The sequence below is a fragment of the Macaca mulatta genome, chromosome 9 (genome assembly GCF_049350105.2).
Source record: "Macaca mulatta isolate MMU2019108-1 chromosome 9, T2T-MMU8v2.0, whole genome shotgun sequence".
Lineage (NCBI taxonomy): Eukaryota > Metazoa > Chordata > Mammalia > Primates > Cercopithecidae > Macaca > Macaca mulatta.
In genome coordinates, this window is record NC_133414.1 from 52,187,455 (window position 1) to 52,213,883 (window position 26,429).

At 40.2% G+C, this 26,429-nt stretch overlaps 1 protein-coding gene and 1 long non-coding RNA gene across 2 annotated transcripts; one reads left to right on the plus strand and one right to left on the minus strand.

Annotated features, from left to right (window-relative positions):
- The first annotated feature begins 1,369 nt into the window (after positions 1-1,369).
- On the plus strand, positions 1,370-3,037 carry LOC699388 (enolase-phosphatase E1). The gene has a single exon (XM_001094685.5). The coding sequence runs from the start codon at positions 1,585-1,587 to the stop codon at positions 2,368-2,370; it is 786 nt and encodes a 261-aa protein (XP_001094685.4). The 5' UTR covers positions 1,370-1,584; the 3' UTR covers positions 2,371-3,037.
- Positions 3,038-6,022: 2,985 nt separating this feature from the next.
- LOC144331104 (uncharacterized) lies at positions 6,023-21,910 on the minus strand. The gene is made up of 2 exons (XR_013398001.1): positions 21,792-21,910; positions 6,023-8,591 (listed from the first exon to the last, which is right to left on the minus strand). It is a non-coding gene; the product is annotated as an uncharacterized LOC144331104 (long non-coding RNA).
- Between the last annotated feature and the right edge of the window lie 4,519 nt (positions 21,911-26,429).

A 26,429-nucleotide genomic window follows, 5' to 3' on the forward strand; every position in this document is an offset into this window, starting at 1 on the left:
CAGCTCTAAGTTCACAATAGTCATCTCATTTCAAATGTAAAGCCTCACCGTAAAAACAAAAACCATATACATACCCAAATGTATAGAAAATAAAGACTAAAAAAATTTGATTTTTGTAATTTTATCACCAAAGAGACAGTCACTACTAATGCTTTGCTGGGAATCCTTCGAAACGTTGTTCTATGTCCGTGTGTGTGTGTGTGTGTGTGTATGTGTATTTTTAAATAAGATGATGCATTATACAACAAAAGGCTTTGTTATTTTAAAAAAATTAGACACATGTTCTATGCCTTAAAATGTAATTCAACAAAATTATTGTTTATGATTAAAGAGTATTAAGTTTTACAGATGTTCCGTCACTTATTTCAGCAGTCTCCTATTTTAGACATTTTGGTTATTTCCAGCATTTAAAGATTATAACTAAATTGTTATGTTTGCCTGTCATGAACTGTCATAACCTGCTAATGTTTAAATACTCTACTAAAAAAAAAACATGAGTATGAGGTGATCAGTCTATGTGGAATCAGTAATCTCCTATGATAGCAGTCCCCAACCTTTTTGGCACCAGGGACCAGTTTCATGGAAGACAGTTACTCCATGGACAAGGGGACTTCCATGAGTCCCCTAGGAGCTGGTTTCAGGATGATCCAAAAACATTACATTTATTTTGCAGTTTATTTATATTATATATTACATCATAATATATAAGAAAATAATTATACAATTCATCATAATGCAGAATCAGTGGGAGTCCTGAGCTTGCTTTCCTGCAACTGAACAGTCCCATCTGGGGGTGATGGGAGACAGTGAGAGATCATCAGGGATTAGATTTTCAGAAAGAGCACTCAACCTAGATCATTTTTGTGCACAGTTCTCAATAGCATTCATGCTCCTGTGAGAATCTAATGCTGCTGCTGATCTGACAGGAGGCAGAGCTTCAGGTGGGAATGCCAGTGATAGGGAATGGCTGTAAATACAGATGAAGCTTTGCTTGCCAACCTGTTGCTCACCTCCTGCTGTGGGGCATGGTTCCTAACAGGCCATGGTCTGGTACCAGCTCATGGCCTGTGTTGTGGGTTGGGGCCCCCTGCCCTAAGAGACAGTGGTGATTAATCCAGGTTGGATGTGATGATGTCTTAGCCTGGGATGTTAGAGGAGAAGGCAGTGAGATGTGGTCAGAGTCTGAATTTATTTTACCTTTTTAAAATCTAACAGAACTTGCACATGGATTAGATTGTGAGTTATGGAAGAAAGAAATAAGTCAAGATTCATCTTTTTTTTTTTTTTTTGAAGAAAATGCTTTTATTAATCACAACATGAAATCAACAGATATCCTATTAGAATTAAACCAGGATAAATACTGCTGTCCACGAGTTCAGGGGCTCCTGGGCGGCCGCCTTTTCCAGTGCCAGGTGTGCAGAGGTGTTCTCTTCCCTACGCGCGGCGGGCTGCACTTGGTCGCTGGCTCCAAGATCGCGCGGGGCCGTCGGAAGCCCAGGACGGTACCGGGGGCAGCAGCCGCAGCCGGCGCCGCCCTCCACCCTCCCCGACTGCAGGCCGAGTCCCGTAGCATCCGGTAGGGAAATGGTCGTGCTTTCGGTCCCCGCCGAAGTCACCGTGATCCTGTTAGATATCGAAGGTACCACAACCCCGATTGCTTTCGTGAAGGACATTTTATTTCCTTACATCGAAGAAAATGTTAAAGAGTATCTGCAGACACATTGGGAAGAAGAGGAGTGCCAGCAGGATGTCAGTCTTTTGAGGAAACAGGCGGAAGAGGACGCCCACCTGGATGGGGCTGTTCCTATCCCTGCAGCATCTGGGAATGGAGTGGATGATCTGCAGCAGATGATCCAGGCCGTGGTAGATAATGTGTGCTGGCAGATGTCCCTGGATCGAAAGACCACTGCACTCAAACAGCTTCAGGGCCACATGTGGAGGGCGGCATTCACAGCTGGGCGCATGAAAGCAGAGTTCTTTGCAGATGTAGTTCCAGCAGTCAGGAAATGGAGAGAGGCCGGAATGAAGGTGTACATCTATTCCTCAGGGAGTGTGGAGGCACAGAAACTGTTATTTGGGCACTCTACGGAGGGAGATATTCTTGAGCTTGTCGATGGTCACTTTGATACCAAGATTGGACGCAAAGTGGAGAGTGAAAGTTACCGAAAGATTGCAGACAGCATTGGGTGCTCAACCAACAGCATTTTGTTTCTGACAGATGTTACTCGAGAGGCCAGTGCTGCTGAGGAAGCAGATGTGCACGTAGCTGTGGTGGTGAGACCAGGCAACGCAGGATTAACAGATGACGAGAAGACTTACTACAGCCTCATCACATCCTTCAGCGAACTATACCTGCCTTCCTCAACCTAGAGAAGGGTTGCTAAGGCAGACCGCACTGTTCCCAGAGTTGTCCCTGTAGTGTCTAGGTTTATTCTAATGGTAAAAGTAACTTACTTAAAAAACATACATGTACACATATGTATGCAAGTATGTATATATGTGTATGCTCAAATTAACTTCCACAGGTACATAAGTGAAAGAAGATTCATCTTTTTAAGAGGACAAAGGAGGAAAAATGAACAACTCGGTAGATGCTTAAAGGAACATCGTTAAGAGGCAATATCCATTTCATATTAAAAAAAAACTTTTTACGAAATGTACAGAACAATTGAAGTCCCAAAATGATCAATAAAAACAACTTACTGATTTTGTCCGTTCAGCTACTCTCTTAACAGATTAATGAATCCATGTTGTATATGGCCTTAGGTTGGAGCAAACACTTGCCATGAACTGAGAGGGGCCTTCTGTCACTATGGGATAAATCTTAGAGGAAGGCCAGCCGTGACAGCAAAAGCATGTTCATCTTCAGAGTACTTTGGGGACACTCATTACTGGAAGTCATTGTTAAAAATTCTGAGACAAGGGAGTTAGGAAGATCCAACTCCCCAGTAAGCTATGAGTCATAAGAATCTTTCCATAAGGAGAGGTAACTTGGAAGCAGGGATTCTGTAGCAGGTGGAGTTTGGATGAATCTGCCAGGCCAGCTGAGAAGCCCTGTCTGAGTGACTGTCTTCCTCTTCAGTTCAGTCATCTGGCTGTCTGGGGGAGTATGCTGACCTGGCTGGTGTTTTTTGGCATCTACTCAACCATCTGGCCCGCCATTCTCATTGCCCCAAATATAAGAATACAGATAAGTATGCCTAATTTGGAGTTTGCCTTCTGTGTCTTGTGACAACAATGTTTCTCTATGTGTGGGTAAACGGGCCTTCTGTGTTTTACAACTGCAATGAGGTTCAGTAGAGGCTGGTCCCCTACCTGTTTCTACCAGATCTATCAGGAGGTAAACCAAATTTTAGCACCTGGAAGATGTCACTCAGTCCACAGAAATGGCATTTTAAATTTAGTGTATTATAAAAAGTCAACTAAAATCCTCTTAGTTACCTGGCATGTCCACATTTTCATAATAAATTATGTGTTAATTGCACATAGTACTGACATGTACAGTTTGTGGCCCTTTGGAAACTGGAGTTATTTTGAGTTTTTCATAATCCAGTGATTATATTGGTTACAGTTTTGATGTTGTACTCTGATTAGTAGTTATCCTCTGCTGAGTCACCTATGGAAGTTAAATGTAACAGCTCTATGAACCAGCATCTCTCATTGTTCATCTCTTTGAACTAGAGAGGCTGAGATTAAAGACCTTTATACTCATTTGAATGTCTCTCTATTCTTCTCTTTTATATTACCTTTGTCTAGTGCATGAGATTGAGCCATCAACAGTGACAAACTGGATCATGGAATTTCACAGTATCAAGTTTGGATATAAAGGAGCTTGGCAATCTTGTGGTCCACAACACCTCAATTTACCAAGGAAGCTGTGCAAGCTCAGGTCTCCAGGTTCATCCCAGGAACCCACAGCGTTCCTGTCCTTAGATCCCCAAAACAGGCTGTGGGACCCTGTGCTTTAGAGACCTCTGCAATGGCCCTCCCTAGCTGGGTGTGTTCCTCTGCACAGAGTGAAAAGTTGTGATGCACACAGCCAGTCTTCCCACTTTTAATCTGTTCTCTGGTCTCCCAGGAACCCGAGTCTCTTTCTCAAACAGGAAATGCCCACTGCCCAGGCCTGCCTGGGCCTCCTTCCAGATCCAGGCCAGTTTGCACAATCCTGGGCCCTAGGGGCAGCTGTTTGCAAGGGACATGCACTGAGTAGATTGATGTTTGCACTGGTGTTTCCACACACGTTAGAAGAGGATGTTCATGCTGGGGCATGGAACCCAGGTGGGAAGGGAAGAACAGTGGGTCAGACTTTAATTGGTGTTTCTGACCCAGGAATACATATTTTAGGGGCAGGCCTGTGCATGGCACAGCTGTCTGCTATCTCTGCCTCACTGTGCAGAAGTAAACAAAATCCCCCAGGTTCACCCAAGTCTAGACCGTGTCCAGCTGCTGTTTCTTGTGAGGTACATATTGAAGGTAGTTAATAAAAATTGTTGAACCAATGAATTGGTCTGTCTTGTGCACCAGGCTATGAGGTCTGAAAGGACTGGATCAAGGTCTGTTTTGCTCATTACTGTATCTCCACACACAGGAGACATACTTAATAAATATGTGCTGAATAAAAGTGAAAGAAGAATAATAAGTCAAGAGTTATAAATCCAGGAACACTCTAAAAAGTCCAGGCCAGACACTTTTGACCAGATAGTGTAGTTAACTATAGCAGTATCCTCCATATGTGTGTTCAGAGCCTGCTCTGAGGGACTAGGCAAATGCAAGTGAAATGCAAGTTTGCCAAAAGGTTTCACCCACCTGTAGGTACATTCAGGGTTACATGAAGACTGCCTGATTTCAGGACTTACTTCCTTTATTTGCATAATGCTTGTCCTCAGTCCTTAAGATGTCCCCTTCAGCATTTCTGAGAGTCCCCAGGGAGTGTCTCACTTGTGATTAAGAAAAAATCTAACTTTATTAATTCTCTCACTGCCTTGTAGATACCACATTTATCCTCCAAGGATCACTTACTCTCCTAGGTCCTGTTCCTCCATTCATAACGTTCTTCAGCAAACCCCCACTGCTGCTTCACTGACCACAAAGGACTTTACCACACTCTAGAGCATTTCTGAAAATTTCACAGCAATAAAGCTCGGTGGTCTATGGCAAACTCTCTGCTGTGGTTACCTCTCTCTCCCTTGTAACTTTTAATCTGAGGTGTTAAAAACAGTGCACTATGTGTGTGTGTGCCTTAATATTTATAGTGTTCACTGAATGTTTTTTCAGTTTTTACCTGTGGCTCTCACTTTGCCTAGGACCCACACACGCATCTATGGAATTTGGCTGGGAACAGATATGAGTCATAGTCGCAAAGTTATACTCAGAATCCATATTCTCCTCTGGAAAGAAACTGGGGGGCTCCTTATGACTCCCACCTTCCATCCTTAGGATGAGTTCTCTCCCAGAGGACTCTATAGCCCTCCTTCAATTAGACTGCTGTCAGGGTATCTCACAATTTATTCAAAATGCCTAGTGGCCCAAGCAGGAGACAAAGCTCAAGCTCTTTCCTATAGGCTCTTCAGGTTCCAGGAAAACAGGCTGGCTTCACAAATTCCCCAGACATGCTTGGACAGGCCCAGATTCGAGCTGAAACTCTGCTATCTTGATACACAAAAAAATCTTCAAATGAACTCAGCTGTAACAAACCTTCAAACCACATAAAGCCATCCCAACCTTTGGCAATAAACACAGCCAACAGCAACAGAGGCCATGAGGTGACAGCAAGAGTAACTTAAAGGCCATGAAAGGGAATACAGAAGCCAAATACCTCACAGGATACTCTGCCAAGAACAAGAAGGAGTTTGAGCTTCTGACAATTCTGCTGAAATTCCTCCATGATACTCTTCAAACTAAGAACACAGGTTACTTGACATTATACAAATATATAGAAAGACTGGATATATAAATCATTAAAATAGTTGTGTTTGGATGATGAAATTGTGATGCTTTTTCTAAATAAGGTTTAATTTGTATATTTTGCTACTCTGTTTTCACAATTAAATGGCAAGGGAAAAAATGAAAAAAAAAAAAGAGTCTTTATCTTCTGTAAAGAACCTCATGATATGGTATGTGAAACCCAACCAGACAACATATTAGAAAGTTCCAGTCGAAGTTTTTGAAATCAAAGAAGCCATGTGCATCCTTCCTGTCTTGAAAATATTCCACATTTGTGGGATCTTAAAAGGAACCCTGTTTTTCCATTTCTCTCTTCTTAAGCTTAGATCTAAGTTAAAATCTCAGATTCTGTCTATCCTGATTAATGCCAGCTAAGTCTTCAGCTATGGAAAATATGCGACAATGTTTTTCTTTAGGGGACTATGTGTTTTTTCCCCCAGTAACATATCTGTGAGATTAAAGTTTCCCCATAAAGGATCATCAAGGCAAATACTTAAAGGTAGAATATGACTAAATATTTTTAGCTCACTGTCTTTCCCAAAGTTGCCTGCTGATGGAGATTTGGAGAGATGAGGAAAACTTGATCCAAAATTAGATTTGGAAATGTGTTTATATTTTCTTCATGCTTTTCCCAATAGTTTTGACTTTAGTACTGGTAGAGGGAATGCCATGTTACTTGACCGCTGTATGAAAGTCAGGAGACCTAGCAGGGTTTATGCACAGGCAGTTATATAACCTTTGGCAAATCACTTTACCTGCATTAATATTCCAATCAGCAAAGTTAGAATACCACTCACCCTAATTACCTTAGAGGATTGTGGAAATGATATAACAACCTGTGGAAAATCTAAAACAGGCATGCTCTTCTTTTTCCTGGAGTGATTATTTGTAAACCTTCATGAATAGAAAGATTGCTGTGATTTAAACTCCAAATTCTTTTTGCCACATAATTTTAACATTTTATAGGTTCTAAATTGGATGTTTCTCAGCAAGGTCCATTGACCACCTGCATTCAGATCATCTGGGTTGCTTGTTAAAATGACAACCACTCCACCTGCAGGCAATCTCTCCCTCTCTCTCTGTCTCTGTTTCTCTCTCTCTCTCTCTCTCTCTCTCTCTCTCTCTCTCTCTCTCTCTCTCTCACACACACACACACACACACACACACACACACACATATGCAATGAATAGGAACCTCTGGGTGTGGCACGCCAGCACCTAAATTTTAATAAATCTCCAGGTGATTGTTTCCTTTAAACTTTGAGAACCACTGCTCCAAAACACCTAAAATATGATGGCTCCACTAGAATGTTTTAGCTCTATGGTACACTGAAGATAGTCACAGCTGAGAATGTCTCTGGAGGAGGAGAAATTAAGAGTGGGAATAGGCCTAGGGTCAGGAGAGGACTTGTTTTCACGTTAAGGTTTGTGGTCTGGGGCCATGTTTGGTTGCCCAACCATCCATTCTTCTTCACCCTTTCCTAATTGTTCCTGTACGTGCTGTGACTTTCCCCCTTACTCCTGGGGAAAACTTAATCCCATCCCCTCTTCTGTAGTGATTGATTAATGAAGCCTAGAGACATGGGGAGACACTTGTCAGGGGCTTCTGGGATAGCAGCAAGTGTGCTCCTAAAAGAAATCCATCAGAGAGATAGCTTTCTCATCTGAATGCTGTCGTTGCTGCTGTGATGCTGGGAATGGTTTGGCCAAAGGAGGAAAACCACCCTCAGAATCCTACTGCTTGCAGACAAAAAGGCAAACAAAACCAAAAGTGTCTTTCTTACTGCTTTATTATTTGACAAGTAAATAAAACCCAAAAGTCTCTGCATGATTGTTAGACCCTATATAAAGCCAGCTTCAAAGACCAACCCAAATGGGGCACTCAGTGTCTCCTGTGTGTGGCCTGGCATTGTGGGCAGCTCTTGTCAAGGAAGCTTCTCTTCACCCAAGTGAGGCTGTCAAGATGTTTCCTTAGCTTCATAAGCTCCTGGTCAGCCAAGGAAGTAAATGCTTTTTAAGAACAAAATCTTTAGTATAGCATGTTTAGCTGTTTTACTACACCTGAAGTTACAGATTGGTTTACGAACCTTGTAAAGAATTATTTAGTGTTGCAATTATCAGGTTTTTAGGTAATAACATCCCAGAAAATGCCTAATAATCATATCTTAAGCTTATTTGAATTAATATCTAACACAGTATTTCATAGACTCAGTCCAGTTTTCCTCAAGTATCATATTTCAGAAACCTGAGCCCTGTCTGGTGAGGAGCAGTCAGCCTCATCAAGGAGGAAGTCCCATCAGCAGAGGCTTGCCGTTCTGTTTGAAATGACATTGTGGCATATTTTTGTACAGTTTTCTTGAATATTGAAGTTGGCTGAATTATTTGTTGAAGTGCATTTTCCATTCTGCCTTTTAAACTTGTACATTTTGTGGAATAGTAAGACTCACTAACAACAAGTGATATGCTGTTTTTCTAGATGATATTCTCATCTGAATACAAAGCACGATGAGATGAGCAAAGTTAACCTGGCACAGACTTCCTGGTTTCTCCCATACCTGTGACTCTTGTACCTGCACCCTGCGGTCCCCCATTCACGTGTATTTCTCTCCTTGAAGGCTCCTGATATCAATCCCTGTCTGAAGCAATTTCTAGAACAACAACAACAACAAAAAAAACTATAACAAAAAGCCATCTTCACTGATAATAAAAAAGTCAGAAACATTAACTTGACCAGTGCTAGAGAGGTGCGTTCTCACAGCCTGTAAATATTTGGGTTCTATAATCAGAAAACTCAGGCATCCATCGACAACAATTCTGTCACAGAATTACTTTTGTCATTGTCATATGTAATGCCAACTGGTTTTTGTTTTTCTTTTCTAATTAACAAATAAAAAGAAGGTACGTGTATATATATATGTATATATATATATATTTGTATAGGGGTGTGTGTGTGTGTGTATATATGTATATATAAAGTTGGAAGTGGTTTCAGATTCTTTTTATAGGCAGTGATGGGCACGGCACCCCCCTTTATCATAATTGCCTCTGGATTCTCTTGAATCCTTTGGATTAAAGTGACCCAAATCCAGTTTTTCCTATTCAGTTAAAATTATAACTGTGAAAGTAGGATTTGAACTAAATTAAACTAATGCCTAAATTATTTATGAAGTTAAGTCTATTGTTCATAATAGGTATACTTGTGTTATTTCTGAGCCTCAGCTTTTCAGGTGTATGAAAGAGATAATATCTATCTTTGGATTTTATATGGAAATTAAAGAAAATAAGGCATGTAAATAGTTTATTGTTTATTGAACAATTACTATGTGTCAGACAATATATTTATGAAAATATGTTTTTACTATATGCAATTACATGCATAAGTTTATCATCAGCTTATTCAGTAATCTGGAACCTCAGGAAACTGAGGCTTAAAGAGGAAGAATCAGGTCCTTAACCAGGGAGGGAGCAGAGTAGCTGGGATTTCCCCTGCAGTCAGTCAGACTCCAAGCTGTGAGTTTCCTCACTTTGTGACTCTGGATAGCACCTACAGTGTTAATGAACCAGGCATCTGAGAAACGGTTAACTCTTTTTAACATTTTGCACTTAATAAATTTAATCTGAAGTGACTTACCCTCCAATGCAATCTAATTTTAAATATACAAATGTAGAGTTATAAGGAATAAGCAGACTTTGTGTTTGAGCTGCAATCTTTTGTCCACAAGCCCAATCTTTCCTATGGTAAAGCAGGTTTCAAACAGCAGTGTTTAATTTTTATGTACATTATGAAAAGTCAAATGGTATTTCTGGTTCTAGATCCTTGAGGAATTGCCACACTGTCTTCTACAATGGTTGAACTAATTTACACTCCCACCAACAGTGTAAAAACGTTCTTATTTCTGCACACCCTCTCCAGCACCTGTTGTTTCCAGACTTTTTAATGATCACCATTCTAACTAGTGTGAGATGGTATCTCATTGTGGTTTTGATTTACATTTCTCTAATGACCAGTGATGATGAGCTTTTTTTTTCATGTTTCTTGCCTGCATAAATGTCTTCTTTTAAGAAGTGTCTGTTTGTGTCCTTTGTCCACTTTTTGGTGGAATTGTTTGATTTTTTTCTTGTAAATTTGTTTAGGCTCCTTGTAGATTCTGGATATTAGACCTTTGTCAGATGGGTAGATTGCAAAAATTTTCTCCCATTCTGTAGGTTGCCTGTTCACTCTGATTTTAGTTTCTTTTGCTGTGTAGAAACTCCTTAGTTTAATTAAATCCCATTTGTCAATTTTGGCTTTTGTTACAATTGCTTTTGGTGTTTTAGTCATGAAGTATTTGCCCATGCCTATTTCCTGAATGGTATTGGCTAGGTTTTCTTCTAGGGTTTTTATAGATTTAGGTTTTATATTTAAGTCTTTAATACATCTTGAGTTAATTTTTTTATAATGTGCGAGGAAGGTGTCCAGTTTCAGTTTTCTGCATATGGCTAGCCAGTTTTCCCAGCACCATTTATTAAATAGGGAATCCTTTCCCTATTGCTTGCTTTTCTCAGGTTTCTCGAATATCAGATGTTTATAGATGGGTGGTGTTATCTCTGAGACCTCTGTTCTGTTCCATTGGTCTATACATCTGTTTTGGTACCAGTACTATGCTATTTTGGTTACTGCAGATTTGTAGTATAGTTTGAAGTCAGGTAGTGTGATGCCATCAGATTTGTTCTTTTTTCTTAGGATTGCCTTGGCTATAAGGGGTCTTTTTTGTTTCCACATGAAATTTAAAGTAGTTTTTTCTAACTCTGTGGAGAAAGTCAATGGTAGCTTGATGGGAATAGCATTGAATCTATAAATTACTTTGGACTGTGTGGCCATTTTTATTGATTCTTCCTATCCATGAGCATGGAATATTTTTCCATTTGTTTGCATCCTCTCTTATTTCCTTGAGCAGTGATTTGTATTTTCCTTGAAGAGTTCCTTCATATCCCTTGTAAATTGTATTCCTAGGTATTTTATTTTCTATGTAGCAATTGTGAATGGGAGTTCATTCATGATTTAGATCTCTGCTTGTCTATTGTTGTTACTTAGGAATGCTTGTGATTTTAGCACATTGATTTTACATCCTGAGACTTTGCTGAAGTTGCTTATAAGCTTAAGAAGTTTTGGGGCTGAGATGATGGGGTTTTCTAAATATACAATCATGTCGTCTGCAAACAGAGACAATTTGGTTTCCTCTCTTCCTATTTGAGTACAGTTTATTTCTTTCTCTTGCCTGATTGCTCTGGCCAGAACGTCCAATACTGTGTTGAATAGTAGCAATGAGAGAGGGCATTCTTGTCTTGTGCTGGTTTTCAAAGGGAATGCTTCCAGCTTTTACCCATTCAGTATGATATTGGCTATGTGCTTATAATAAATAGCTCTTATTATTTTGATATATGTTCCACCAATACCTAGTTTATTGAGAGTTTTTAGCACCAAGGGTGCTAAATTTTATCAAAGGCCTTTTCTGGATCTATTGAGATAATCATGTGGTTTTTGTCATTGGTTCTGTTTATATGATGGATTATATTTATTGATTTGCCTATGTTGAGACAACCTTGCATCCCAGGGATGAAGCTGACTTGAACGGGATAGATAGGCTTTTTGATGTGCTACTGGATTCAGTTTGTCTGTATTTTATTGAGGATTTTCATGTAAATGTTAATCAGGGATATTGGCCTGAATTTTTCTTTTTCTGTTGTGTCTCTGTCAGCTTTTGGAATTGGGATGATGCTGGCCTCATAAAATGAGTTAGAGAGGAATCCCTCTTTTTCTACTGTTTGGAATAGTTTCAGAAGGAATGGTACCAGCTCCTCTTCGTACCTCTGGTAGAATTCAGCTGTGAATCCATCTGGTCCTGAGCTTTTTTTGGTTGGTAGGCTATTAATTACAGCCTCAATTTCAGAACTCGTTATTGGTCTATTCAGTGATTCAACTTCTCCTTGGTTTCATCTTGGGAGGGTGTATGAGTACTGGAATTTGTCCATTTCTTCTAGATTTTCTAGTTGATTTGCATAGAGCTGTTGCAGCATTTTCTGATGGTAGTTTGTATTTCTTTTTTTTTTTTTTTTTTATTATTATTTTTTATTTATTATTATTATACTTTAAGTTGTAGGGTACATGTGCATAACGTGCAGGTTTGTTACATATGTATACTTGTGCCTTGTTGGTGTGCTGCACCCATCAACTCGTCATTTACATCAGGTATAACTCCCAATGCAATCCCTCCCCCCTCCCCCCTCCCCCCTCCCCATGATAGGCCCCGGTGTGAGATGTTCCCCTTCCTGAGTCCGAGTGATCTCATTGTTCAGTTCCCACCTATGAGTGAGAACATGCGGTGTTTGGTTTTCTGTTCTTGTGATAGTTTGCTAAGAATGATGGATTCCAGCTGCATCCAAGTCCATACAAAGGACTCAAACTCATCCTTTTTTATGGCTGCATAGTATTCCATGGTGTATATGTGCCACATTTTCTTAATCCAATCTGTCACTGATGGGCATTTGGGTTGATTCCAAGTCTTTGCTATTGTGAATAGTGCTGCAATAAACATACGTGTGCATGTGTCTTTAGAGCAGCATAATTTATAATCCTTTGGGTATATACCCAGTAATGGGATGGCTGGGTCATATGGTACATCTAGTTCTAGATCCTTGAGGAATCGCCATACTGTTTTCCATAATGGTTGAACTAGTTTACAATCCCACCAACAGTGTAAAAGTGTTCCTATTTCTCCACATCCTCTCCAGCACCTGTTGTTTCCTGACGTTTTAATGATCGCCATTCTAACTGGTGTGAGATGGTATCTCATTGTGGTTTTGATTTGCATTTCTCTGATGGCCAGTGATGATGAGCATTTTTTCATGTGTCTGTTGGCTGTATGAATGTCTTCTTTTGAGAAATGTCTGTTCATATCCTTTGCCCACTTTTTGATGGGGTTGTTTGTTTTTTTCTTGTAAATTTGATTGAGTTCTTTGTAGGTTCTGGATATTAGCCCTTTGTCAGATGAGTAGATTGCAAAAATTTTCTCCCATTCTGTAGGTTGCCTGTTCACTCTGATGGTAGTGTCTTTTGCTGTGCAGAAGCTCTTTAGTTTAATTAGATCCCATTTGTCAATTTTGGCTTTTGCTGCCGTTGCTTTTGGTGTTTTAGACATGAAATCTTTGCCCATGCCTATGTCCTGAATGGTACTACCTAGGTTTTCCTCTAGGATTTTTATGGTATTAGGTCTAACATTTAAGTCTCTAATCCATCTTGAATTAATTTTCGTATAAGGAGTAAGGAAAGGATCCAGTTTCAGCTTTCTACTTATGGCTAGCCAATTTTCCCAGCACCATTTATTAAATAGGGAATCCTTTCCCCATTTCTTGTTTCTCTCAGGTTTGTCAAAGATCAGATGGCTGTAGATGTGTGGTATTATTTCTGAGGACTCTGTTCTGTTCCATTGGTCTATATCTCTGTTTTGGTACCAGTACCATGCTGTTTTGGTTACTGTAGCCTTGTAGTATAGTTTGAAGTCAGGTAGCGTGATGCCTCCAGCTTTGTTCTTTTGACTTAGGATTGTCTTGGAGATGCGGGCTCTTTTTTGGTTCCATATGAACTTTAAAGCAGTTTTTTCCAATTCTGTGAAGAAACTCATTGGTAGCTTGATGGGGATGGCATTGAATCTATAAATTACCTTGGGCAGTATGGCCATTTTCACGATATTGATTCTTCCTATCCATGAGCATGGTATGTTCTTCCATTTGTTTGTGTCCTCTTTTATTTCACTGAGCAGTGGTTTGTAGTTCTCCTTGAAGAGGTCCTTTACATCCCTTGTAAGTTGGATTCCTAGGTATTTGATTCTCTTTGAAGCAATTGTGAATGGAAGTTCATTCCTGATTTGGCTCTCTGTTTGTCTGTTACTGGTGTATAAGAATGCTTGTGATTTTTGCACATTAATTTTGTATCCTGAGACTTTACTGAAGTTGCTTATCAGCTTAAGGAGATTTTGGGCTGAGACAATGGGGTTTTCTAAATATACAATCATGTCATCTGCAAACAGGGACAATTTGACTTCTTCTTTTCCTAACTGAATACCCTTGATTTCTTTCTCTTGCCTGATTGCCCTAGCCAGAACTTCCAACACTATGTTGAATAGGAGTGGTGAGAGAGGGCATCCCTGTCTTGTGCCAGTTTTCAAAGGGAATTTTTGCAGTTTTTGCCCATTCAGTATGATATTGGCTGTGGGTTTGTCATAAATAGCTCTTATTATTTTGAGGTACGTTCCATCAATTCCAAATTTATTGAGCGTTTTTAGCATGAAGGGCTGTTGAATTTTGTCAAAAGCCTTTTCTGCGTCAATTGAGATAATCATGTGGTTCCTGTCTTTGGTTCTGTTTATATGCTGGATTATGTTTATTGATTTGCGAATGTTGAACCAGCCTTGCATCCCAGGGATGAAGCCCACTTGATCATGGTGGATAAGCTTTTTGATGTGTTGCTGAATCCGGTTTGCCAGTATTTTATTGAGGATTTTTGCATCGATGTTCATCAGGGATATTGGTCTAAAATTCTCTTTTTTTGTTGTGTCCTTGCCAGGCTTTGGTATCAGGATGATATTGGCCTCATAAAATGAGTTAGGGAGGATTCCCTCTTTTTCTATTGATTGGAATAGTTTCAGAAGGAATGGTACCAACTCCTCCTTGTACCTCTGGTAGAATTCAGCTGTGAATCCATCTGGTCCTGGACTTTTTTTGGTTGGTAGGCTATTAATTGTGGCCTCAATTTCAGAGCCTGCTATTGGTCTATTCAGGGATTCAACTTCTTCCTGGTTTAGTCTTGGAAGAGTGTAAGTGTCCAGGAAATTATCCATTTCTTCTAGATTTTCCAGTTTATTTGCGTAGAGGTGTTTATAGTATTCTCTGATGGTAGTTTGTATTTCTGTGGGGTCGGTGGTGATATCCCCTTTATCATTTTTAATTGCGTCGATTTGATTCTTCTCTCTTTTCTTCTTTATTAGTCTGGCTAGTGGTCTGTCAATTTTGTTGATCTTTTCAAAAAACCAACTCCTGGATTCATTGATTTTTTGGAGGGTTTTTTGTGTCTCTATCTCCTTCAGTTCTGCTCTGATCTTAGTTATTTCTTGTCTTCTGCTAGCTTTCGAATGTGTTTGCTCTTGCTTCTCTAGTTCTTTTAATTGCGATGTTAGAGTGTCAATTTTAGATCTTTCCTGCTTTCTCTTGTGGGCATTTAGTGCTATAAATTTCCCTCTACACACTGCTTTAAATGTGTCCCAGAGATTCTGGTATGTTGTATCTTTGTTCTCATTGGTTTCAAAGAACATCTTTATTTCTGCCTTCATTTCGTTATGTACCCAGTAGTCATTCAGGAGCAGGTTGTTCAGTTTCCATGTAGTTGAGCGGTTTTGATTGAGTTTCTTAGTCCTGAGTTCTAGTTTGATTGCACTGTGGTCTGAGAGACAGTTTGTTATAATTTCTGTTCTTGTACATTTGCTGAGGAGTGCTTTACTTCCAATTACGTGGTCGATTTTGGAGTAAGTACGATGTGGTGCTGAGAAGAATGTATATTCTGTTGATTTGGGGTGGAGAGTTCTATAGATGTCTATTAGGTCTGCTTGCTGCAGAGATGAGTTCAATTCCTGGATATCCTTGTTAACTTTCTGTCTCGTTGATCTGTCTAATGTTGACAGTGGAGTGTTGAAGTCTCCCATTATTATTGTATGGGAGTCTAAGTCTCTTTGTAAGTCTCTAAGGACTTGCTTTATGAATCTGGGTGCTCCTGTATTGGGTGCATATATATTTAGGATAGTTAGCTCTTCTTGTTGAATTGATCCCTTTACCATTATGTAATGGCCTTCTTTGTCTCTTTTGATCTTTGATGGTTTAAAGTCTGTTTTATCAGAGACTAGTATTGCAACCCCTGCTTTTTTTTGTTCTCCATTTGCTTGGTATATCTTCCTCCATCCCTTTATTTTGAGCCTATGTATGTCTCTGCATGTGAGATGGGTCTCCTGAATACAGCAGACTGATGGGTCTTGAGTCTTTATCCAGTTTGCCAGTCTGTGTCTTTTAATTGGAGCATTTAGTCCATTTACATTTAAGGTTAATATTGTTATGTGTGAACTTGATCCTGCCATTATGATATTAACTGGTTATTTTGCTCGGTAGTTGATGCAGTTTCTTCCTAGCCTCAATGGTCTTTACATTTTGGCATGTTTTTGCAATGGCTGGTACCGGTTGTTCCTTTCCATGTTTAGTGCTTCCTTCAGGGACTCTTGTAAGGCAGGCCTAGTGGTGACAAAATCTCTAAGCATTTGCTTATCTGTAAAGGATTTTATTTCTCCTTCAATTATGAAACTTAGTTTGGCTGGATATGAAATTCTGGGTTTAAAATTCTTTTCTTTAAGAATGTTGAATATTGGCCCCCACTCTCTTCTGGCTTGGAGAGTTTCTGCTGAGAGATCTGCTGTTAGTCTGATGGGCTTCCCTTTGTGGGTAACCCGACCTTTCTCTCTGGCTGCCCTTAAGATTTTTTCCTTCATTTCAACTTTGGTGAATCTGGCAATTATGTGTCTTGGAGTTGCTCTTCTCGAGGAGTATCTTTGTGGTGTTCTCTGTATTTCCTGGATTTGAATGTTGGCCTGCCCTACTAGGTTGGGGAAGTTCTCCTGGATGATATCCTGAAGAGTGTTTTCCAACTTGGTTCCATTTTCCCCCTCACTTTCAGGCACCCCAATCAGACGTAGATTTGGTCTTTTTACATAATCCCATACTTCTTGCAGGCTTTGTTCATTTCTTTTTCTTCTTTTTTCTTTTGGTTTCTCTTCTCGCTTCATTTCATTCATTTGATCCTCAATCGCTGATACTCTTTCTTCCAGTTGATTGAGTCGGTTACTGAAGCTTGTGCATTTGTCACGTATTTCTCGTGTCATGGTTTTCATCTCTTTCATTTCGTTTAGGACCTTCTCTGCATTAATTACTCTAGCCATCAATTCTTCCACTTTTTTTTCAAGATTTTTAGTTTCTTTGCGCTGGGTACGTAATTCCTCCTTTAGCTCTGAGAAATTTGATGGACTGAAGCCTTCTTCTCTCATCTCGTCAAAGTCATTCTCCGTCCAGCTTTGATCCGTTGCTGGCGATGAGCTGCGCTCCTTTGCCGGGGGAGATGCGCTCTTATTTTTTGAATTTCCAGCTTTTCTGCCCTGCTTTTTCCCCATCTTTGTGGTTTTATCTGCCTCTCGTCTTTGATGATGGTGATGTACTGATGGGGTTTTGGTGTAGGTGTCCTTCCTGTTTGATAGTTTTCCTTCTAACAGTCAGGACCCTCAGCTGTAGGTCTGTTGGAGATTGCTTGAGGTCCACTCCAGACCCTGTTTGCCTGGGTATCAGCAGCAGAGGCTGCAGAAGATAGAATATTTCTGAACAGCGAGTGTACCTGTCTGATTCTTGCTTTGGAAGCTTCTTCTCAGGGGTGTACTCCTCCCTGTGAGGTGTGGGGTGTCAGACTGCCCCTAGTGGGGGATGTCTCCCAGTTAGGCTACTCAGGGGTCAGGGACCCACTTGAGCAGGGAGTCTGTCCCTTCTCAGATCTCAACCTCCGTGTTGGGAGATTCACTGCTCTCTTCAAAGCTGTCAGACAGAGTCGTTTGCGTCTGCAGAGGTGTCTGCCTCGTTTGTTTAGTTTACTGTGCCCTGTCCCCAGAGGTGGAGTCCACAGAGACAGGCAGGTTTCCTTGAGCTGCTGTGAGCTCCACCCAGTTCGAGCTTCCCAGCGGCTTTGTTTACCTACTTAAGCCTCAGCAATGGCGGGCGCCCCTCCCCCAGCCTCCCTGCTGCCTTGCCGGTAGATCACAGACTGCTGCGCTAGCAATGAGGGAGGCTCCGTGGGTGTGGGACCCTCCCGGCCAGGTGTGGGATATGATCTCCTGGTGTGCCTGTTTCTTAAAGCGCAGTATTGGGGTGGGAGTTATCCGATTTTCCAGGTGTTGTGTCTCAGTTCCCCTGGCTAGGAAAAGGGACTCCCTTCCCCCTTGCGCTTCCCAGGTGAGGCAATGCCTCGCCCTGCTTCAGCTCTCGCTGGTCGGGCTGCAGCAGCTGACCAGCACCGATCGTCCGGCACTCCCCAGTGAGATGAACCCAGTACCTCAGTTGAAAATGCAGAAATCACCGGTCTTCTGTGTTGCTCGCGCTGGGAGTTGGAGACTGGAGCTGCTCCTATTCGGCCATCTTGCTCCGCCCCCTCGGTAGTTTGTATTTCTGTGGCATCAGTGGTGATATCCCCTTTATCATTTTTTATTGTGTCTTTTTGTTTCTTCTCTCTTCTTTATTAGGCTGGCTAGTGGTCTATTTATTTTGTTAATCTTTTAAAAAACAGATCCTGGATTTATTGATTTTTGAAGGGATTTTCAAGTCTATAAATCTTTCAGTTCTGCTTTGATCTTAGTTATTTCTTGTCTTCTGCTAGCTTTTGAATTTGTTTGCTCTTGCTTCTCTAGTTCTTTTAATTGTGATGTTAGGGTGTTGATTTTAGATCATTTACACTTTCTGATGTGGGCATTTAGTGCTACAAATTTCCCTCAAAACAGTGCATTAGCTGTGCCCCAGAGATTCTGGTACATTGTCTCTTTGTTCTCATTGTTTTCAAAGAACATTGTTATTTCTGCCTTAATTTCATTTACCCAGTATTCAGGGGCAGGATGTTCAGTTTCCATGTAGTTTTGTGATTTTGAGTGAGTTTCTTAATCCTGAGTCCTAATTTGATTGCACTGCAGTCTGAGAGGCTATTTCTTATGATTTCCATTCTTTTGCATGTGCTGAAGAGTGTTTTGCTTCCAATTACGTGGTCAATTTTAAAATATGTGCTATGTGGTGCTAAGAAGAATGTATATTTTGTTGATTTGGGGTGGAGGGTTCTGTAGATGTCTATTAAGTCTGCTTGGTCCAGAGCTGAGTTCAAGTCCTGAATATCCTTGTTAATTTTCTGTCTCATTGATCTGTCTAATATTGACAGTGGAGTATTAAAGTCTCCCACTGTTATTGTGTGGGAGTCTAAGTCTCTTTGTAGGTCTCTACGAACTTGCTTTATGAATCTGGGTGCTCCTGTATTGGGTGCATATATATTTAGAATAGTTAGCTCTTCTTATTGCATTGATCACTTTACCATTACGTAATGACCTTCTTTGTCTTCTTTGATCTTTGTTGGTTTAAAGGTTTAAAGTCTATTTTATAAGAGACTAGCATTGCAACCCCTCCTTTTTTTGCTTTCCATTTGCTTGGTACATATTCCTCCAACCTTTTATTTTTAGCTTATATGCGTCTTTGCATATGAGATGTGTCTCCTGAATGCAGCACACAGATGGGTCTTACTCTATCCAATTTGCCAGTCTGTGTCTTTTAATTGGGACATTTAGCCCATTTACATTTAAGGTTAAAGTGGGTATGTATGAATTTGATCCTGTCATCATGATGCTAACTGGTTATTTTGCACATTGGTTGATGCAGTTTCTTCATAATGTCATTGGTCTTTATATTTTGGTGTGTTTTTGCAGTGGCTGGTACTGGTTTTTCCTTTCCATATTTAGTGCTTCCTTCAGGAGCTCTTGTAAGGCAGGCCTGGTGGTAATAAAATCCCTCAGCATTTGCTTGTCTAAAAAGGATTTTATTTCTCCTTGACTTATGAAATGTAATTTGGCTGGATATGAAATTCTGGGTTGAAAATTCTTTTCCTTAAGAAAGTTGAATATTGGCTCGCATTTTCTTCTGGCTTGTAGGGTTTCTGAAGAGAGATCTGGTGTTAGTCTGATGGGCTTTTCTTTGTAGGTCACCAACCTTTCTCTCTCGTTGCCATTAACATTTTTTCCTTTGTTTCAACCTTGAAGATTCTGACAATTATGTGTCTTGAGGTTGCTATTCTCAAGGAGTATCTTAGTGGCGTTCTCTGTATTTCCTGAATTTGGATGTTGGCCTGTCTTGCTAGGTGGGGAAGTTCTCCTGGATAGTATCCTGAAGTGTGTTTTCCAACTTGGTTCCATTCTTCCCATTGCTTTCAGGGACCCCAATCAATTGTAAGTTTGGTCTAGTCCCACATTTATTACAGATTTTTTGTTCCTTTTCAATCTTGTTTCTCTAATCTTGTCTTCACATCTTATTTCAGTAAATTGATCTTCAATCCCTGATATCCTTTCTTCTGCTTCATCGATTCAGTTATCGATACTTGTGTATGCCTCACAATGTTCTTGTGCTGTGTTTTTCAACTCCATTAGGTCATTTATGTTCTTTTCTAAACTGGTTATTGTAGTTAGCAGTTCCTGTAACTTTTTGTCAAAGTTCTTGGCTTCCTTGCATTGGGGTAGAACATGCTCCTTTAACTCAGAGGAGTTTGTTATCACTCATCTTCTGAAGCTTTCTTCTGTCAGTTCATCAAACTCATTCTCTGTCCAGTTTTGTGCCCTTGCTAGAGAGGAGTTGTGATCATTTGAAGGAGAAGAGGCATTCTGGTTTTGGAATTTTCAGCATTTTTGTGCTGGTTTTTCCTCATCTTCATGAATTTATCTACCTTTGATGTTGGAGGCTGATGACCTTTGGATGGAGTTTCTGTGTGGGGGTTTCTTTTGTTGATGTTGATGTTATTGCTTTCTGTTTGCTAGTTTTTCTTCTAACAGTCAGATCCCTCTTCTCCTGGAGTGCAGTTTGCTGGAGTTCCACTCTAGATTCTATCTGCCTAGGTATCACCAGCAGAGGCTGCAGAACAGCAAAGATGGCTGCCCACCTCTTCCTCTAGAAGCTTCATCCCAGAGGGACACCAGCCTGATGCCAGTGGAAGCTCTCCTGTATGAGGTGTCTGTCAACCCCTGTTGGGAGGTCTCTCCCAGTCAGGAGGCACGGGGGTCAGTGATCCACTTGAGGAGTCAGTCTGTCCCTTAGCAGAGCTCAAGTGTTGTACTGGTAGAACTCTACTTGTGAAAATCTGCTGCTCTCCTCAGAGCCGGCAAGCAGGAATGTTTAAGACTGCTGAAGGTGTGCCCACAGCAACCCCTTCCCCAAGATGCTCTGTCCCAGTAAGAGGGGAGTTTTATCTATAAGCTCCTGACTCGGGCTGCTGCCTTTCTTTCCGAGATGCCCTTCCAGGTGAAGAGGAATCTAGAGAGGCAGTCTGCCACAGCTGCTTTGCTGCACTGTGTTGAGTTCTGCCCGGTCTGAACCTCTAGACCTTTTTAGCACTGTCAGGGGACAGCTCAGTAATGGTGGATGTACCTCAGTAATGGTGGATGCCCCTCCCCCAACCAAACTGGAACATCCTAGGTCAACTTCAGACTGCTGTGCTAGCAGCCAGAATTTCAGGCCAGTAGTTCTTAGCTTGCTGGGTTCTGTGGGAGTGGGACCTGCTGAGGGAGACCACTTGTCTCTCTGGCGTCAGCCCCCTTTCCAGGGGAGTGAACGGTTCTGTCTCAGTGAGATTCCAGGCGCCACTGGGGTAAGAAAAAAAAAAAAAAAAACCTCCTGCAGTTAGCTCAGTGTCTGCCTGAACAGCTGCCCAGTGTTGTGCTTGAAACCCAGGGTCCTGGTGGTGTAGGCACACTAGGGAATCTCCTGGTCTGCAAATTGCAAAAATTGTGGGGAAAATGTAGTGTCTGGGCCAGACAGCACAGTCCATCATGGCTTCCCTTGGCTGGGAAAGGGCGCACCCCTCCACCCACTTCTTGTACTTCCTGGGTGAGGTGATACCCCAACCTGCTCCTGCTCACCCTCTGTAGGCTGCACCTACTGCCTAACCAGTTACAATGAGATAACAGGGTACCTCAGTTGGAAATGCAGAAATCACCCACCTTCTGAGTTGATCTCGCTGGGAGCTGCAGACCTAAGATGTTTCTATTCGGCCATCTTGCCAGCCCATATTTGAACTTTGAGTTACCAGCCGTCATAAGTGTTTGGCATTTCTTTGGCTAAAGGCAAAAAAGAGAAATCTAGGTTGCTTTTGTCTGTGCTCCTATGTGTTCTTAGAGTCACAATACTTCTGTAATGATTGTGGCCTGATTTCATTGAAAGATGGAAACCGAAACAAGGTCATAATTAAATGTGCAAATATTTTTCAGTGTCCTCAGATGATAAACCCTATCACTTTGCTCAGCAGTAGTGAAGACATCTCTTGTGCAGGTGCAGTGGCATCTTGTCATCTTCTGCTTGCTCTGCATTCATTTCCCTTTCTTCTGGTCACATCCTTAATCCCTTAAGGATGTGATCCCTTGCCCTTTTTTGAACATACATTCAAATGGTGCTGGTTCCACCTCTATGCCACCTCTGGGGTCTGGATCTGTGGCCCAACACTAGTCAACCAGGTTTTTCCATAGGCTTTACATGGCTTTGCTGGTTGGTCATTGTAGGGTCAAATTTACAAAGAAAAGGGTAGTCAGCTCAGGTACATTGACAACAGCTGGCCAGCTAGCTGACCCAGAGCACTTTTTATGGAGTCCTATTTGGAAAAAGGAGTCAGGCTGGCAGGACCAAGGAAAAGCAAAAAAAGAAAGCAAATAAGCTGTAAGTCTGCTTTTCGTCATGGTCCAGAACATGTAACCCTCGTGCACCCAACTTATCACCAGGTACTTGCAAGTTAGCTCACTTGCAACCTTGGTATTATCAGTACCGCACAAAGCCCTCTTCAGCACACAGCAGAAACACTATCCTATAAAATCTCCAGCAAGCCCTTGCTTTATTGCAGTTTCTTTCTCTCATGCTGATGTGATCATTGCTTTCTTACAATATATTTTCATACTTTCTCTAATAAATCTGCCTTTCTTTATCTACAACTGACTTGGTAAATTCTTTTGCCCCTGCACCACCAGCCCAAGTATTTGTTGGCCTTATCTGCAACACTTTTTTATATTCCTGGCAAGGATCCATAATATCTAAGTAGGCTCTGTGAACATCCATCCTGTATGACTCATTTGGTTAAGTTCCAAAGCTTGCATAGCTAATTTATAGTGTTGGAGGTCAGGAGAGTGGTTATGCCTGGGTTGAGGAATAATGAATAAGAAATGGAAAGGGCATGAGGAGGCAGTTTCTGACTTTTTAAAAATAGAAGTGCTGTCCACATGTATTCATTTTTTGAAAATGGAACACCACTTGAGATGCACACATTTGATCTGTGCACTTTATGGGTATTCTACTTCTAAAAAGTTTTCACTAAAAATAACCCATAAGATTGTAAAAAAAAAAAATTTCTCAGCCTAACTTTTATTAATACTAAGTTCAGACAGGAGGAAGGCAAGACAACAAATCTAAGTACTACATGTCTTCCATATGAAGGCCCTGAGACAGCAGCTTATTTCACATTCACCCCGTGAGTCCTTTAGGTTATAATCACATCTAAGTTTTGATTTGTTTATTGAAAATTCCCAGTTTGGTTTTTTTAGATTGTTTTCTTTAACAGATCAATAATAATTAAATCAATATGTTTTTGACTCTCAATGGAATACTGTTGAATAAATTTTTCAGTGGGCTGCTTATGCAATAAATAATCTAGAAATTTATTTCAACATACTGACTTGGATATTACTGCCGTTTGGGTGATATTTAAAAAATTTTTTTAAATAAAAAAATTAAGGACAAAATTCTTCAGACCAGTTTAAGTGATGAGTGATAGAGGAGAAAAACTAATGAAATATCAGTAAGGAAATCTAGAAAAGAATTATGCTTCTGGAGCAAAAGACAAAGAATTTCTAGAAGAAATGAACGGGCAGAAGTAAGTGCTGCCAGGAGAGTGACCAATGTGAAGGTTAAGGAGAAGTCACGCATTTGGGAAGGAGGATGCCAAAGTGACAATGACAACATGCTGCAAGAAAACAGCTAAGGTGCACAAAAACCTACACCAAGGCTCAGATAATTGTCCTTTTAAAGAAAAGCACCAATCCACCAGTTGACCTCAAGCAAGTGTGAACAGGGTTACGATGAAAGCACATCTCAAAATTTTTTTCTAAGAACAAGGCATGTAAATGATGAGTTGATGGGTGCTGACGAGTTGATGGGTGCAGCACACCAACATGGCACAAGTATACATATGTAACAAACCTGCACGTTATGCACATGTACCCTAGAACTTAAAGTATAATAATAATATAATAATAATAATAATAATAAATAAAAATTAAAAAAACAGGAAAAAATAAAGAACAGGGCAATTATTGCTTAAAGATTTCTATAGCCACAAAATAGAGAAAATTAAGTGATTTAGAAAAACACTAGGGGATTTCCCACGCAAGCTTTCATCTAGAGGATTTTTCATCCTTTCAATATAAAGATTTAGTTTTTCATTAATTTTAATAAATCATTTAAATTATACATATGACAAAGGATGAGCAAACAAATTTAACAGCAACTAAAAGACATTAATCTGTATTAGGATGTGGAGAAAAAGATCAGGGCTGAAGCAACAACAACAAAAATAGTAAAACAAATTACTGTCTGAAGGTAGCATGCAAATAAAATTTAAGTATTCGTGGAGAATGCAAAAAGCTAATAACTTCCAAATATATGTCACTAGCACAACACTTTATAGTTGCCTACAACTCAATTTACTTTGAAAGTGGAGATACATCTCTTTTATATTTTGTATTTCTTTAAATACCTAATAGAATACTTGGCACACAAATACTAGGTAGAAAAAAACTGTACACCAATTAAATTTTTAAAATAATTTCTATATCAACTTTAGGATTGTATTGTAATGAAATATTTTTCCAGTGATTCACTGGAAAAAAAATGAATGCTGTAGATATTTTTCCCCAGATGTGTATTTGTACTTACGTCCTAATGACCAACAGACTACCCTCACAATTGATTCATTTTTAACTCAAGCGTCTAAGAGACAGAAATGCATGTTAGGAATTTAGATGTCATATTACACAATAATTGTTTTCTTTATTCTTGTGGGACATACTGATTTTGAGCATAAGTCTGTGGAGTAGAAATGAGAAAATATTTGGAAACTTTCTTTTTCTTAGTTGGAGCCTTTTATTGCTAAAAGTGAATATTCCATAGAGCTTAGGAAAGATCTATGTTTTTAGCATTTAAAAACAGAGCTGCATTTAAGTTCTGTGGCAATAGAAGATATTGGTTTAAAATGACATGGCAGATGTCATGAAATTTGTTTTAGAGCATTACTCCCAGGTTAAGTTATGTGTGCCAAGTTACAAGCTAAAATACATTTTTACAAATCAGCAAAGCTCTGAATTGAGAGACTATGATGATAAAAGAGTGTCATGTTCTGTGATGGGCCATAAGTGCTCTATCGAGCTGTGGATGAGGAAATGAACCTCACATTGCCCTAGAAACATGCTGTGTCTCTTCCTGAGTGGATTTAGCAAAGCCAAAGATGGTCCCTGAGGTTTACTTTGTTTAATAGAAGCGTGTTTTAATACATGTTGTTCATTCGTTTCACTCATTTTTAGAGTGATCTGTGGTTTTCCTCAACAGGTATTTGATGTTTCTTTAGGGCGATGTTCTGTCAGTCAAAAATGATAGGGTTGAAAGTTCATTATATTCTGAATGTGGTAGAAATCAAGTTGCTTCTTAGATCTGAGCCATTTGATTCCTGCTTTCATCCCTATTAACTTACAGTATATAAATATCATTAGGAGACTCTGTGAGGTGGGTTTGGACTGATGTTGGAAGGTTTATGCTACAGTTCCTGCCTCTGCATTTAAGTGTATAAGTGTTTTACAGGGATGGCCAATGTGTCCCACTCTGAGAAAAGAAGAGAAAACAGGCCAAACAAGGTTTTCTTTTGTCTGATAATTTTAAAAATTCCAACATAATATATTTAACAGATTTGTTGTACTGAATTGTTTTTGTGTGTGTGTATAGTTTGCCTGATTTTGAGACTTCATAGTCTTTTAAAAAGATGGAGGTATGTGACCTTCAGAGCCTTTTTCTCATTTTTATTAGTAGTGTTTTCAGCTTGAGTACGTTCCATGCAGAGCCTATCTTGCATACCACCTACTAATCTCTTTGATTATGAGACATTTAATTTGGCTTTGGGGTGGAATTTTCTTGATGCCTATGAAAAATAAGTTAAAAGACAATGGCAACAACAAATAGAAACTTTCACCTCTCTCTTTCTCTCTCACTCTCCCATTCTCTCTCTCTGTCACCACACACACACACACACACATACACACACACACACACACACACAGGTTAGTCATCTTTTTTTCTTCTGCTTGTTTCACACAGGTATTCTAGGACACTGTGCATACAGAGTGCAATGCTCTCTCATCCATGCCTTGGAGCTGCCCCCTGTATCCCCCTCCTCTGTAGTGGCCTAGTTGATGACATTGGTGACTGTCTGGGGTCACAGGTTGGATCTTACCTTTGTGTGAAGCACAGAGATTTTGTTCATATGTTTATTTTTTGCATCAATATGAGGACCGAATGATTTTAGAACTACTGATAGAAAATATTCTTCAAAG